The sequence below is a fragment of the Nestor notabilis genome, unplaced genomic scaffold (assembly GCF_000696875.1).
Source record: "Nestor notabilis isolate BGI_N333 unplaced genomic scaffold, ASM69687v1 scaffold4919, whole genome shotgun sequence".
NCBI lineage: Eukaryota > Metazoa > Chordata > Aves > Psittaciformes > Psittacidae > Nestor > Nestor notabilis.
Genome location: NW_009944908.1, coordinates 106,952 through 122,420, shown reverse-complemented (window position 1 = coordinate 122,420; position 15,469 = coordinate 106,952). Strand labels below are relative to the sequence as shown.

The 15,469-nt window shown below is 37.9% G+C and overlaps 1 protein-coding gene across 1 annotated transcript in view; it reads left to right on the top strand.

Moving 5' to 3' along the window:
- The first annotated feature begins 171 nt into the window (after positions 1–171).
- SLC39A10 (solute carrier family 39 (zinc transporter), member 10) overlaps positions 172–15,469 on the top strand; it is a 17,036-nt gene continuing 1,738 nt past the window's right edge. Inside the window, exons 1-8 of the mRNA XM_010022635.1 lie at positions 172–1,221; positions 2,244–2,445; positions 7,751–7,920; positions 8,984–9,202; positions 10,614–10,734; positions 12,531–12,899; positions 14,450–14,530; positions 15,273–15,463. Coding sequence (XP_010020937.1) covers positions 172–1,221; positions 2,244–2,445; positions 7,751–7,920; positions 8,984–9,202; positions 10,614–10,734; positions 12,531–12,899; positions 14,450–14,530; positions 15,273–15,463 — 2,403 coding nt within the window. The remainder of the gene's footprint in view (positions 1,222–2,243; positions 2,446–7,750; positions 7,921–8,983; positions 9,203–10,613; positions 10,735–12,530; positions 12,900–14,449; positions 14,531–15,272; positions 15,464–15,469) is intronic.

The window sequence follows — 15,469 nt, the reverse complement described above, 5'->3', positions numbered from 1 at the left end:
TCAATACAATTTCTGCAGTAAAAATACTGCAGTTGTGAATGGCAATATCTAAAAAGATTTGTGTCATTCAGTTGGTACAAAGAAGCACCAAACTGATAATCATGTAGTACAAATGCTGAGATTGCTCTTACACCTAAGCGCTTCCCCTTGTGTTTCTTGTAGGAAACAGAGATGAAGGTACACATGCACACAAAATTTTGCATCATTTGTTTGCTGACATTTACCTTTCATCAGTGCAATCATTGCCATAAAGATGGACATCACCGTGGTCCCAAAGGGAAATGTGGACACTACCATAATGACTGTCAGATCTCAAATGATTCCTACTTCCAGAATGGAGGAACAGAATCTATGCCGAGTAAATTTTCAACGTTGGAAGCTGAAAATGAACAGAAATACTACATTGAAAAGATTTTTGATCGTTACGGTGAAAATGGAAGATTATCCTTTTTTGGCCTGGAAAAGCTGTTAATAAGCCTTGGGTTAGGAGAGGTAAAAGTGGTGATGATAAATCATGATGATATTGGCCATGATCATGTTTCTCACTTATATGCTTTAGAAGTCCAGGAAGGAAAGCATTCTCACTCTCATAACCATCCTCATAGCCACTCAGATTCAGAAAACCAAACCACGGCTGGTGTGGCTGTAAAGAGAAATCATAAATGTGACCCTGAGAGAGAGACAGTAGCACTATCAGTAAAAGATGATGGCAAACACAGTCATGACCAGAGTCGTCATCATCGTCATCACCACCCTCGTCTACATCATCATGACCATAATGGTACACATCACTCTCGTAATGATTCAGTTAGTCACAGTGAACATGGAGAACAGAACCATGAACCTTCAACAGAGACAAACACAACTCAAGATCAGCCGGAAAGAAAACAACGGAAACAGAAGAAGAAGCAAAAGAAGATCAGTGAGACTTCAGGAGATTATGCCCCAGATCATGATTCAGGTGATCAGCATGAGCACAATCGTGTTCATAAACTTGATCATGCACATGATGCATCCCACTTGCATGTACGCCGTCATGAACACAGTAACGATCGTTCTACTAGTCATGGACATCAGGATTCCAGTTTAGGTAATGAGGATGGACACCACCACACCAGCAAGCGAGAGGCACCTCGTAAGCAGAGTAGCGTAAGAAAACGTGCTCTTTTTCCATCGCGTAGTCATAAGGATCATCATGAAGATGAACGTGATCGTGAAGAGGTGAGTATTAAATGAACCAGTAAGTTGACTTTTGCTGTTGTTACATAACAGTTGAACATAGATCAAATCAGTGCAGAAGCACTGAGACCATTGCATAACACAGGTACCAGAGTGAAAAGGCAAGAGGTTACTGCCACAATTTTGAGTTTACCCTATGGGTGTTCATTTCTGTCTGCCCGTCTTTTCTCAGAGATCTGTTTATCTGTATAAAAGTGCTCCTTAAAGCTTTCTGAGATTCCCTGCTTACAGGTGGGGTTGTTTCTCTTCCCAGTATGCATGAATACTTCACTCACACTCTCCCCCTTTTTTGGACTTCTTTCTGAATCTAATATCATTAACATGTTTGGAAATTGAACGGAGATTCTAAAAGAAACACCTGCATCTTTTCAACGTGCTTCTAATTTCTTTGTCCTAAGAGATTGTGAAGCAATGTAGATGTAACTTCAGTAGCACTGTGGTCAGAGTAAGCTCTTCCATTTCTCCCTTCAGCATCCATTATTTCTGCCAGGATTGTAAATATACTTTCCCCTCCCCCTTGCAGTTACTCACTGAAGCAGGACATTTTGCTGTCATGGTGTTAAACTAGAAGTCAGGATAGGAAAGGATGGAGTGAGTGCTGAGGTTGAGGTTTTAATCTGAGTTAAAAACTGAAACTCCAGAGAAGGTCGATAAAGAGAAGTGTTAGAAAACCTGTTTTGGGTTTATTTTCTTGCACTCCTTTCTTGTTGCTCCTTCTTCATTGCTTGTACTTTGTAATGGCAAAGACTATGGAAACTTATTTTCATTGACATCTATCAAAAATGAACTGGTGTCTGAATTTATAGTGCAGATACTTTTATTGTTTCTTTCCCTTCATAAACCACTTAGATCAGCTAAAACACGTTTTAGCACCGGTGGAGTGTTGTGGGCCAGTTTCCATTTTCTGTTTGTGTTCTCAAGTCATATGCTAAATTTTCCATAACTGTAGTTTTTAATGAAATAGTTGCTTTCATACTTAATTTGTTTGTACAATTTGCTTGCAGTGCTTAAATGTTACCCAGCTGCTACGGTACTATGGTCTGGAAACCAGCTCTCCAATATCTCCTGAACTGTTTATATACATGTGCCCTGCTTTGCTATACCAGATTGAGAGAAGGCTTTGTATTGTACATTATGATGAGCTTGAAGATGTTATGAAAAGTAAAAATGCATCAATTGAGAATAAAGATAAAACAGGTGCATCAGGTAGGTGTGTAACATCTAAAGTCTTCAAAATCATTTTGCATTGTAAATATTAACTTGAGAGTTTAAAATGTTAAACAACTTAGTATTGACTGTAAAGGAATGGTTACAATTAACATAGTAGAAGAAATTTGAGACAGCATGCTCCTTTAAGTCAGGAAACAGCATCCTGTTTGGCAGTATAATAGCTTCCCCTAAATAACGGTGGCTCAGGGAGCCTCTTGTACCTTTTTATCCTTTTTCATTGTTTTCACTTTTTATTTTATGTTTGCTTATTTTTACTTCCTTTTTTTGATCTTTTGTCATTCAGGTCTAACATCCTATCTTTGGGCCTATGGCCCAGGCATTTTGGCCTGGATTCTTTTCCCACATATCTTTAGACGTTGGACTTTTCTATAGGAGCAGGGGCAAGGTACAGAATCTTTGGGGATGGAAGGACCTATAGGGATGACCAAGTCTACCCACAGTTTGGATTATTTTATTGAAGTATGTTAAATACGTTCTCTCTTAGTGTGACTGAGGTGGTCTGTTTGATTATCTTGAAGTTGGAATGTTGCAGCATGAGCTTGGCACAAATTTTCTTAATAAATTTGACCTGCATCTATTAATTGGGGAACAGAGAACAGCACCTTCCTCACAGTTCATTCACTGGGAAGCATTAGTTTAGCTGTTGCTGGTTTTATATTCTAGCAGTAATGGAAATTTGTAGAATTGACATTCAGAATTTTTTGTGAACTGAAGAAATATGAAGACTTACGCAAGACACAAGAGCATTTAAATTGCCGTTTCTGGCAACACTTCCCTTTTCTGACTTCCAATATGAATTACTCTATACTGCTTCTCTCTTAAGCATATGAGAAGCATTCAGTCAGAATCCTCTGTTGGCAGTTTTAAGGCAGTTTGCCTAGAGTTAAAATCAGCAGACTTTTTTTCTTCTTACCATAGTTTTAAGCTAAAAATACTTTTGCTGCTGTTAAAGCCGTTGCTTTAAGGGTGGAATCCATTGTGATTTCATAACTGAGTGTAGTTCTACAATACATGCTTACTCCTGCTGTCTTTCATAAATTATAGTGGAACTGTTGACACGTTTAGCTGTGGTGTACTGTTAAAAATCTAAAAACTCTTGGGTACAATGTCCATGTTTCAAGAATAAAGATATTGGTAATTGTGAATATTTATTAGTACATACATGCTTATTAGTACCATTCAAAATAAAGCTTGAAGTAACTATGTTCTCATAGATGGTAACTGTCGGGAAGAACGCATTGCTTGGTAATCTTTCTTAACAATGCTGGGTTCATTAAAATAATTAACTTGTTACACATGGATCTCCTACAGTGGCACAGCTACTATGTTGTTAACTGTTCAAACGTAGTAACCAAATATACTGTGTGTTTTATATGGCAGCAGGTTGTTTCATGGAGTATTTTCACTGTAGTAAGAGTTGACCCCTGCCTTACTACCAAAAAGATTTCTAGAATAGCTCTAAGCATTTTCTGCCAATTAGAAGGTGGAAACCGTGTACAAAACTGCCACATTGCACATGCTTTGAGCCAGTTTAATTAGAAAGTTTCTACAGACGAGTGCTGCTTTGTAAAAGAATGCATTTTCTTTCTTAGTAATGAGTAAGGCAGTAGACGTATAACTTGGTTTGATGACCTTCAGCATTTTAAGGGACTTAATTTGCAAAATCAGTGAAGCATATTGTGGACATTTAACATGGTTTATGGCGACTCGTATCTTAAGTATAAGTAGAACTTTTGCCAGTTAATTGTAAAAAATTGGTTTTTAAGCTATTGATTGTGAAAACACAGTAACCTCTAAAACAGGTCAGCTTGGTTAGGTAAAGATAAATCATTCTTCATAACACTTTCTGTATGCTGTTAACTACAGTGAGATTTCAGGTTTTGTAATAATCATGTTCCTTTCTTAAGGAATCTTAACTGGTGTATGAGGATTGTAGGAGATGTAGGACAAATGTCAGTCATAGAGTAACTTAACCTACAGGTTGTAGGATGCTACAAAACTGAAAATGTGTGCTTACCTGAGCTAAGGTAAACCTTTTTAGGTGAAAGTATTTGCCAAAGTTATGAGCTTGCAGGCATTATTAAACACTGTTTTTCTCTGATTTTCTGTAGTTTTAATTAAAGCTTCCAAAAAAAAGCTGCTGCATTGATACTAACCTGTAAAGTCTCTATTAGCTCTGATAATGCAGTTTTCTAAAGCAATTTAGTTAACTGATGACCAAAAACTGAGGAAGCCTCACTGGGTTTTCTTCCTGTAATTTACAGATAGTTCTGCAATTAGTTCTACTAATAGAAGATTTTAAAGGGCTTATACATACAACTGAGCTTTCACAGTGTACCTTATTGGGAGAGGTGGCATTGAAATTAAGAGCTCCTAAACAATGTGACTTAAAAAGTAAAGGTACAGCCTACTATGAATCAAGCTAATAGAAGTGATACAAGCAAACAGGAACAGGGGTTTTTTATAATGGAGATCAGTCAGAGCTGTTGATTACAAGTATTTCAGATATCTTGTAAATCTGCCTGTGCTAATACCAGTGTTCTCTGGACCCTGGAAGGCTTTGCTTCAGTGGAGACTTTCTGTTATCTGCAAGCTTTAACAAGAAAGCAAGCTAGCTAACCATTGTCGGTCTTACAAGGAGTCTGCCTTGCTACCCTTTTAGTCTGTTTTAATTGACAGATAGCTGTCCAAATCTGGTGTGAGAAGCTGTCTTTTGTTTGTTACCCACTGCTGGAACAGAGGGCCCTTACTGAAGAAATTGCTCAGTCACAAACCTCTTGGTTTTTTCCACAGAGAGATTTTATAAGCAACTGCATAATAACTTCACCTCCATTGACAAAGCTTTATATAGTATTCCTAGGAGTGTTAACACCAAGATGTTTATAATTTAAGAGCTCTTGCAGTGTTCATAATATTACATATTAGTTCCACTTCTATAATATTTTAGTGTTTTGAACACTACAGATCAATGAAATCTTTAAATAAAATTTTTTGTCAGAATTTTGTTATAAGTCTTCCTTAGCAGTCCTTGTTATATGAGGAGTGTTGGTGCATACATGTAACTGTGGGGCCAAGTACAGCTTCTGCATATAATACATTTTCTTAATCTTTGATTTGACAGCAACCTTTTACCAATAATTTTGGTTACATACCATTTTCCTTAGAGTTTAGACAGAGAGAAGCTGATGACCAACATCTGAGAGATGCACAGATTCTGTATAGTAATTCTCATGTGCCTTATCTTAATCATGGTGCCATGTTTAGATACTGTATAATTCCTAAGAGTATGTAAGACCTTCCAAGATGCATTTGCCAAATCTGTGCTATGATACGTGAAACTGAAGACATAATCTCTTTTCCATTTTTCTCCATGTAAGGCTCTTGGTCATCTAACCTGGCACTTAACATCATAATGTCTGTGTCCGTATTGGAGATCCAAAGTCCTGCCAAATGACTTTGTAATATTTATGTGGGCTACTTGTGCATGACCACATGATTCAGCATTGAATTACATGTCCATGTATGCTGTTTCTTTCAGCAGAGCCTGTTAATCCAGAGTACATGACTGAAGTGCTCTGGGGATGAATCAAGGCTGTGTAGTGGCAGCATTTTGGTTAGCAGGGACCGGCTTCTACTCTAGACCTACTTTTGTATTCCCATTTTCCAACCTCAGTTTCTTAGCTCCTCATCTGATGGCAGTCTTTGCCTTTTCACCAGCTCTCGCGTTTTCCTCTTGGTATCAATATACATTTTAGTACACTGTATACTTTCTAAGATTTTTCCAATCAGTTTCTCCTCGTGGATGTGCTTTTATACCCTTTGCATTTGAATTGAATTGTTTCCTTTTCTGCACTGTTGTGGAATGACAGCTACAGACTTCGTAAGAACGAAAACCCGAAATAGAATTTAAACCAGCAGATACTGTAAGTTTTAGTGTTGAACAGACCAGGCCTGCAGCAGCCACAGTTCTAGTGGCAAAGTCTTGTCAAATCTGATCTGTAGAATTCTTGGAACATTTGAGTGCTAAATCACAGAATTCATTGAGCAGCTACAACATATTCGTTCCTCCTCTCTTCTCCTCTTCCCTCCATCCTCCCCATTTCTGAGGATGTTTTTACCCCACTTGATCAAAAAAGAGTGGACCTGTAAGGAAAATCCATGCACCAAAGTACAGAAATGCTGATGATCTTAAATGAGTTGTTAACTTCCATGAAAGCTGGCAAACTATGTGGACATTCTTGATTAAGAATGAAGCTAGCAAAAAACTTGGAAAAACCTGAAGCATTTAGGCTAAAATACCAACAACAAAAAAAAAAGTTCAGATTGAGGAAATGATGTTCATGAAAAATCTCAGTCCAAACAGTTGTTGTTTGTAAAATAGGAGCACCAACTACTGCTGTCTTTGGGACTTCGAACCTTTTGAATTGTATTGTTGTAATTAACAGTTTTTACTTACTGTTCTTTGAAGTTTCTGTGATGGAAAGAAACAAGAGAAGTGACAGGCAAAGAGAAGAGAAAAAAAAATCAGTTTTTAATTCTTAGCCTTATTGATGACTTGAAAGCAGAAGACAAAATATTTTATTAGGGGGTGAGATGCTGACTGCAGGAGCCATGTTTCTTTGCTTATAGGATTATATTGGGTGTACCATATTCCTATTGTCACGTAATGCTTTTTGTTGTTAGCAAGTTAATTTCAGCTTTTCAAGCTCTTACTATAGCATTTTCTTCCAAAGTTCCTCTGTCAAAGGTTGAGTCTTACTTCTCATAAATAAACACTTATGTTTCAAAGCACCAGGTGAAATGAATGGTGCCAACTGAACATGCTCCTCCTAACAAAGGAGAAGAAATACTGATTACAGTTAAATTTTGCAGCAGAATCGTTTTAAAAACAAGTGTTAAATATGAATTAGTACTCATAGAGCCCTATTAAGTTAAGTAGCAGAGACTGATTTGTTCCAACACAAAATCTTAGCTTTTTGTGTTTCATTAAGGGCTACAGAGGTAAGCATGGAACTTACAGCCTGGAAGAATTGCTGAGTTCCTTTTAGGGGATTGTTCTCTGGTGTCTTTCACTATATTGTACTGGACTGCGAATAAGCCTCTGTGTGTTACTGTGGACTTCAGTATTGTCTTCATATTTTTCAGCACTTTTTGAACAAACAGTCACAATTAGGTTAAAGGAAAGTGACATTCTTAAGAGAGAGTTGAAATTCATTAACCAGCCTTAAAAGTCTTATAAGTATTGTTCTGATAATCTTTCTGTATTCATTTCTTCCCACAGCCTGGTTTTGTGGTATCATCTCTATCACCGTCATTAGCCTGCTTTCCTTACTAGGTGTGATCTTGATTCCCATCATTAACCAATGGTGCTTCAAATTTCTTCTAACTTTCTTGGTAGCTCTGGCTGTAGGAACAATGAGTGGAGATGCACTACTCCATCTCTTGCCACATGTAAGTATGGTTTCCTTACCTTTTTTTCCTTTTTTTTTCCTCTTACTCTTAATTGTAACTGGATATAGAATTTTCAGAGAATTATCAACAGTAATGTTGATACTTATTGTTGACAAGTATCAACAAATAAATGTTCACTGATGCAGATGCAGATTGACTTAACTGTGAGGGACAGCCTGAAACTGTTTGAGACTTTCTGTTAACAAAAAGAAAGAAAATGTGGATTAAAGTCGTTGTGTATTCATAGGTTTAACTTCTGTCATAGTACTTTAAAACATCTAATGAGACCAACAAGAGTATTTAAAGTTAGCAGTGCTGCTATCTCTTGGCTATTGATACCAGTGTATCGGTACCACATAGAAGTATTGCAGGGGGGCTAAACTTCCTCGTCACTAGCTTTTGGGGAGAAAGTAACCTCTAACTTACTAAGCCAAGACGTTGTCCTAGTTCCTGGGAAGGTAAGCAGGTTTTGGTTTGTGGATATTGCATACTGCAATTCTAAATGTTGTTACTTTAATTCTTTCAGCAAAAAGTCTAATGTTTACATGTTTTCTTCGTGTAACATTTAATAGAAATTTCTGGGCATGTATTTTTTTTTTCAGAGTGTGTATTTCACATCAGAAGTAAGGCTGTAACTGGCTGTAACTGTTAAAAATATCATCTTTGGCTGCTAATGGGAGTGTGGGAATGGTAGTTCCTTGTGACATTGAGCATTAGTCTCGTTAGCTTTAGCATTGTGCCATCCTCATTATGTTCAGCATTGTGACAGAAGAAAGCTGAAACTAGATTATCTCCCTCTCGCCCCTAAAGAATTTCCCAGATGAGTATTTTATTCATTAGGGTAATGAATAGTGTAGTGAATAGTTTCTATAGTAAAATGTGTTTGTGTTTTAAAAACAAACAAAAACCAACCAACTAAAACCACACAAACACACAACCCAACTTTTAAAGTCGTTTTATGTTACTTCTCTGGCAATGTTACATGTTAAGTCATCTGAGCTGGGATCCGTTTCAGTCTCCTGATTGCACCAGGTCATGCTGTTTCATTATTTTCTCTCCTAAGTCACATGGAGGCCACAACCACAGCCACCACCATGGCCAAGGTCATGTTCATGAACACAAGCGTTCTCATCGACATGCCCACGGACACGGAGTGCAGACGGAAGGCTTTCTAGAAGAAAATGATCCAGTGCTGAAAGGTCTTGTGGCACTTGGAGGCATTTATGTTTTGTTCATTATTGAACATTGTTTAAGAATGTACAAACATTACAATAAGCAGAAGGTATGTGCTAAAGTTGTGTGCTGTGTTAAAATATATTACCTGAAGTTGTCTTCTGCCTGTTGAGGAATTGTCTTTGTGATGATTTATTATACTGTTAAGAAGAACAAGGGCTGCTTATCTGCATTCTGTTTGATTTTATGTGAGGAAACCCTTTTCTAAAAGGCAATTTGGGAAGACAGAGTAGAAATCTCCAGGGCTGAGGTTGCAGCTTTTTGGCCAGATATATTTGGAGGTAGATCTAAGTAAAAGAGATTACAGCTCTTTCTCCAAAGCACCCTGATTGAAAAGACTGAAAGGCAGCCTGTAGGAAAGAACTGGTGATAGAGCAGGACAATTGTCAGACAATTTATGAGCAATTTAAGTGTATACTGTTAGCTAATGAGGCCAGTGTAAAGAGCTGTTCAGTTTTTCCTTGAGAAAATGCTGAAATTTGTAGACCTCCTGCTTTCTGTAATTTGCCAATCAAATTTTAACTTGATTCCCTGAAAATGATCGGATTTTTAGGGTTGGGAGCATGTGGTCTAAAAGGAGAGGAGGAAGTACCTTGGTACTTGAGTCATGGTGGGTAGAAATTCAAGCGACCAAAGAGCCATATTCTTCCAACAGTCAGTATAGAATCAGAATCATAGAGCAGTCAGGGTTAATCTGGTTCCAACCTCCCTGCCATAAATGCACTTTCAACTTTTGCCTCGATCATTCATCTTTGAGAAATAAATTACTTTGGTGAAACTGTAACTGCTTCACCCAAAATGACTGTGGAAACTTCTGAAGTTCTCTGTTTTCACGTCAGACTTGCTGCCTCAGGTGGACAGGCAGCGAAGCATTTTCTGTGTTGGAGGAGATATTTCTTAGATCTTCTGATAAAGAGATAAAAGCTGTCACATTGGCCATATCTTCTTTGAGGTTAATTAAATAATTTAATCCCCTACGCTGCTTTGCCAAATGTATTATCTCTGTTGTATGGGTCCCAGACAGGAAAGTAGCAAGCTTTTCTCTAAAGGGAAATACAAGGAAGTTATAGGAGTATAAAGAAATGGAAGTTGGACAAAACAGAGGAGCTGTTCTTGCTGCATGTTTGTTTCATTAAGCAAAATAAGCAAATATAATAACTGCCTCCATGTGTTTCAGGGCTGTTAGTGTGATCCTTGCCATTATGTATTTTGTTACTGAAGTGAAAGACCATCTGTGTGTGAGTGAGATTTTATGGTGGGCAGCTAAGAATTTCCACTGGGATAGAGATTGTTGCTGAGCCTTAAAAAGATTAATATTCTGTAAGTCTCGTATTTCTGTTAGATGTATCAAGAGAGAGTAACTTCGTCTGTTTTGAAGAGATTTTTGGACAACACTTCAGTTTCTTTTATTTCCACCGATGTCCTTTTACAGACCACATGTTACCTGTTTCTTGTTGCAGAGTAAGCAGAAATGGTGCAAAAAACCACCAACTGAAGAATCACCAATTGGAAGGAAACTTTCTGATCACAAGTTAAATAATAGACCAGATGCTGACTGGCTTCAGCTCAAACCCCTTGCAGGTAGGCATTCGTTTTCAGATTCTTCTCTGACTGCAATTCAAAGTAATGGCACATAACCTATGGCGTTGTAGCATGTAACCTCTTGTACGGTTTTGCTGCTGTTATGCAAATCATTGTTAATAAGACTTAATAGGCTTTCCCTATTAAATCTTTCTTTATTTTGTTTTCCTTAGATCTGAGAGCTCTCTGAATGCTTCCTAATATGCTATACAAATGGTTCTCAGACTTCTGAAGCAGTGAGATTTTGGGTGGCTGTGGTTCTTTGGAGGGGGGATTATTTGTTTGGCTTTAGAGTGTTTTCTGGTTAAGCCGTGCCTGACTAGCTCAGCCCTGGCAAAAATGAGATCAGAAATGAACACACACAATCTGAAAGGGGTTACCTGTTTCACTTTGAAGGTTGCAGCCTCTGACCAATTATAGTTTGGCTAAGAGGGCTAAACAAAATTAATTTATTTTCATGAATACAACTGAGTATCCTGAATTATTACTCTGATATCCAAAACAACTTTCAGTGCTGTTCCTTCATGGCAGTCTGGATGCTTATGTGGTGTGTACCCAGAAGGAATCACTCTTCTCAAAGGGGCAAGGGAAGGGCTTTGCTTCATAACCTTCCCTTCCTGTTGCCTGCATGGCTATTGAATTAATCTGTGATGAAGAATCCATAGGCTGTATTTATACCAATGCAATTTTGTTAATTTGAATGGTCTGTAAAAGGAAGAGTTAGGACTGTAGTTTCTCAAACAATTTAAAATGGGATTTGGGACACTGTCACAGAACATAGAAAGGCTTCAGCTATGAGGGTGGTGGTACCTGTATTTGAAATGTCTTCATTTTCTTTCAGTGGGCAGTCAGAGGAATTGCTTCTAATATTGCTTCTAATAACATGGAGCCATACTGGTTTCATTACACTGTGCCTCTGAAGGTGTGCACTCTGGTGATCAGTAAATCATTCATGCTACAGGCACTGGAAGCCCATGCTGAATTTGAATGTTTAATGGCAGTGTCACTACCACTGACCTGGATGGCCATGCCATTTCTTTTCAGACAGCCTCCAAATGATGGTCAAGAGCCTGTTTATCTAGAATTCTTTAAGCTCTTTGTCTGCTCTTTAGGCAGTCTGTGCTTATTTTTGACTCTGAAATATTTCTGTTGAATTACTGTGAGCTAATAACTTCATTGTCTGAAACCGCTGTTTTTTTCCACAACTGGTTTATTTCCTGGAGCACAGATTGCCAGATTCATTTATTTATTAATACTTTAGAAATATTAGTAGACTTAAAATTAATGCATGTCTACCTTCTGCATAGTTTTCACTTTGTATTTCTTTGCAAAAGGAGCCTTGATTGCTAGCAGGGTAATAAGCCACATAGGAGGAGCTCACTGCATGACACAAGTGTCTGACACAAAGATGCATGCAGTACAGAAACTATTTGAAGACCTGTTGTATCAGTGGCAGATGCTGGAATGCTTCAGTGAAGGCTAAGTTGTGACCTGTGTGGGTGTGCATTGAGCAGCCAGTTAAGGTTTCCCAAGCCATTCAGATTCCATCTACAACATGTAAGACATTATTATCATTCTGGCAACTCATTTTCTAATGTTGGACCATAACCTTCGTCAGTAGCAAAATTATAGGCTAAACTGAATGTAACAACAAAGTTGCTAGACTGGGATGTGTTAAAATACTGCTTTTGCTTTCGCAGAGCAGTTAAATTCTTAGCTCAGTGATGCTCAGTAGTTGCTGGTGGTATTTTAAATAAGAATTAATGCCGTGTCTCTTCCAACTGGCTTCAATGTAGGAGCAGATGACTCAGTTTTGTCTGAAGATCGACTCAACGAAACCGAACTAACTGATTTAGATGGCCAGCTGGAATCCCCTCCGAAAAACTTCTTGTCTGTAGAAGAGGACAACAATATGCACCATTCTCACAATGATATCTCACACGCTGCTCAAGAGCATGATCTTCATGATTCAGAGTATGACAGCCATGGCGAAGATAAAATGATAGCTAGAAAGCACAGTCACCACTGGCATCACAAACATTCCCATCATTCCCATGGCCACTGTCATTCTGGAAAAGACCTGAAAGATACTGGGATAGCTAATATTGCATGGATGGTAATTATGGGAGATGGCATTCACAACTTTAGTGATGGCTTAGCAATCGGTAAGCAAAAAGCACTGAGTATTTCTCAAGTTTCTTCTTATCTTTAGTAACTTTGGTAATATTTTACTTCTCAGTGATCACAGGTAAGGTTTCCACTTAGCTCCTGTGGTTGCTGGTATTGTTTAATCTCCTTCAGAGCAGAAATTAAAAGGCCATCAATTGCAATAGTCTTCCCTTTGTTAATATTTTCCTGACTCCTCCTATAGGAGTGACCAGCTCCTATCATTACAGTAATCTTGATGTAGCAACAGTTGCAATCTCTGCCAAATGAAGATAGGTGCAGACAAACCTCCTTATGAGTTATGGATCACATGTAATGCACATTTGTGTTTTGGGTCTTAATACATCCCTTTGAATAATAAAAAGGGCCTTTCAATCTTATTTATAATGATACTTGTTTATAATATTAATACTGTTTCTGTTATTCATAATACACAGACTTATACAGTACTTGTAAATAATAAATGTGCTACGGTCAGGTTACTGAAATACTTTTTTTAAAGCACTACTTAGGATAATCTATTTTTTTTGTTTGAGCAAAGTATTGTGTTGGCTTATGGTCAGTATAGATTTACTTCTAGCCAAATGTAGAAGAAATTGAAGTACCAAGAAGATCTTACTAGATTTTTTTAAATCGGCTTTGATTCACATAGACTTCTAAATGTGATTTGAACTGTAAAACACATTCATTTGAATATATGTCATACAAATCGAAATGATGGTGGGAGTTCTGAACTGCATACTTTTTACTAAGGTAGCAACTAAGAGTACACAGGGTTCCAGACTACTAGCAGAAGGAACATACATACCCACTTTGAAGAATGGGGGATAAGCTACTTATTAGGGTCTTCAGTTAACAATGGAAATTTCTCTCCTTTCTGCAAACACTTTCTAAAGAAAGAAACTAAACTCCATGAAAATAGAATTTTTCTTCATTGTCACATTTAATAGATTAAGACATTTAGACAGTGGCTTCTAAGGCCAAAAAGGATCTCTGCACTGAAGTTGATTGAATTAAATTAGCTTACACAAAAGCTACTGAAAGAGGTTTATGCCAGTGTTTTTCACCTTTTTATTTTCCACATCTGGCTTATTAATATTGCTGATACGTGCTCTACAAATAAGCATAAAGGATATAGGGAGGTGTGGGTTAAATATTAGTTTGGATTTCCAACCTGGAAAGGAGAGAGCTAGACTTGCTCATGTACCTTCTTGACTGTCCTAGTGTACTTGGGAGTTCCTGAATTATTAGCTTGTTGCCTTTATGTCTCTCTTCTGCTCAGTGTGTTCTCCTCTCCCAGAATTTGGCTTTCAGATAAACTGAGTAATAAAGCCTGCAGTGGCAATGCACATAATTCAGTTTATATAAAGGCAGGACACAGACATAATGGAAAACCACGCATTCACGAGAGCATGCGTTCATGAGAGCATGCATTCTAAGAGAAGAGTGTCACCTCTGGAAGGGCTGCTGATGAAATTTTGACTTGAAAACAGTAAAATATCATTTGAATCTTTTTTTTTTCCCCCTTTTCCTAATTCTCCTTCCCCAGGAGCAGCTTTTAGCGCTGGACTTACAGGAGGAATTAGTACGTCTATAGCAGTGTTCTGTCACGAGCTTCCCCATGAATTAGGTAACTAATTTAATATACTCAATGTGTTCAGTCTTTTCATCTGTACAAAACAGTTAGTTACCTAAAAGCTGTTGTGATACTCATCCTGATAAGCATAATGCAATGCAGATGCTGCAGGGGTGACCAAAACTTCAAAGAGTAGTGGAGCAATATTGCTTCATCAGAGTACATAATGAGAATGTTAAGCAGGATTATACCGCAGGTTATCTAGCTACAGCAGTTCTGTGAGGCTTTTTGAACATGTTTTTAAAATGTTCTTCGGATCATACAGCTTAGTTTTGGTGTTACACCTTTGCATTTTATAGAAAGCATTTCACACTACTCCCTGTGGCATTGTCTTACACAAAGTTAAGTAAAATTACATAAGTAAACACAAGTTTACATAAGTAAAATTCTGTGTAGAGGTCTGTTTAGGATATAAACCTGTAGGCATTGGTGCCGGTGCCATTGATGCGTTGATTCTTTCCCTGTAATTGAAGCACTTCTTCTTGGGGTTAGCTAACCAAGATGAAACCTGTTGTTTTAGTGTGAGCCATAAGGCAGATTGCATGCACCCTGAGACTTAAAAAAGAGCAGCTAGAGAGAGTAGTCTTCGTCTTTATTGCCAGTAGCATGAAACTGTACTAGATTAAATTCTCTACAGTAATTTATGTACTCGTAGTTAATGCAGACTAATTTATCTACTTACTTACTCTCCTGAGAAACACTGATACTAAACCCCTGTGTTCTGTCTCCATTTTAGGTGACTTTGCTGTGCTTCTTAAAGCAGGCATGACAGTAAAGCAAGCTATTGTGTACAACCTCCTCTCTGCCATGATGGCTTACATAGGGATGCTGATAGGCACAGCGGTGGGACAGTACGCTAATAACATCACCTTGTGGATCTTTGCAATCACTGCAGGCATGTTCCTCTATGTGGCGTTGGTCGACATGGTAAGA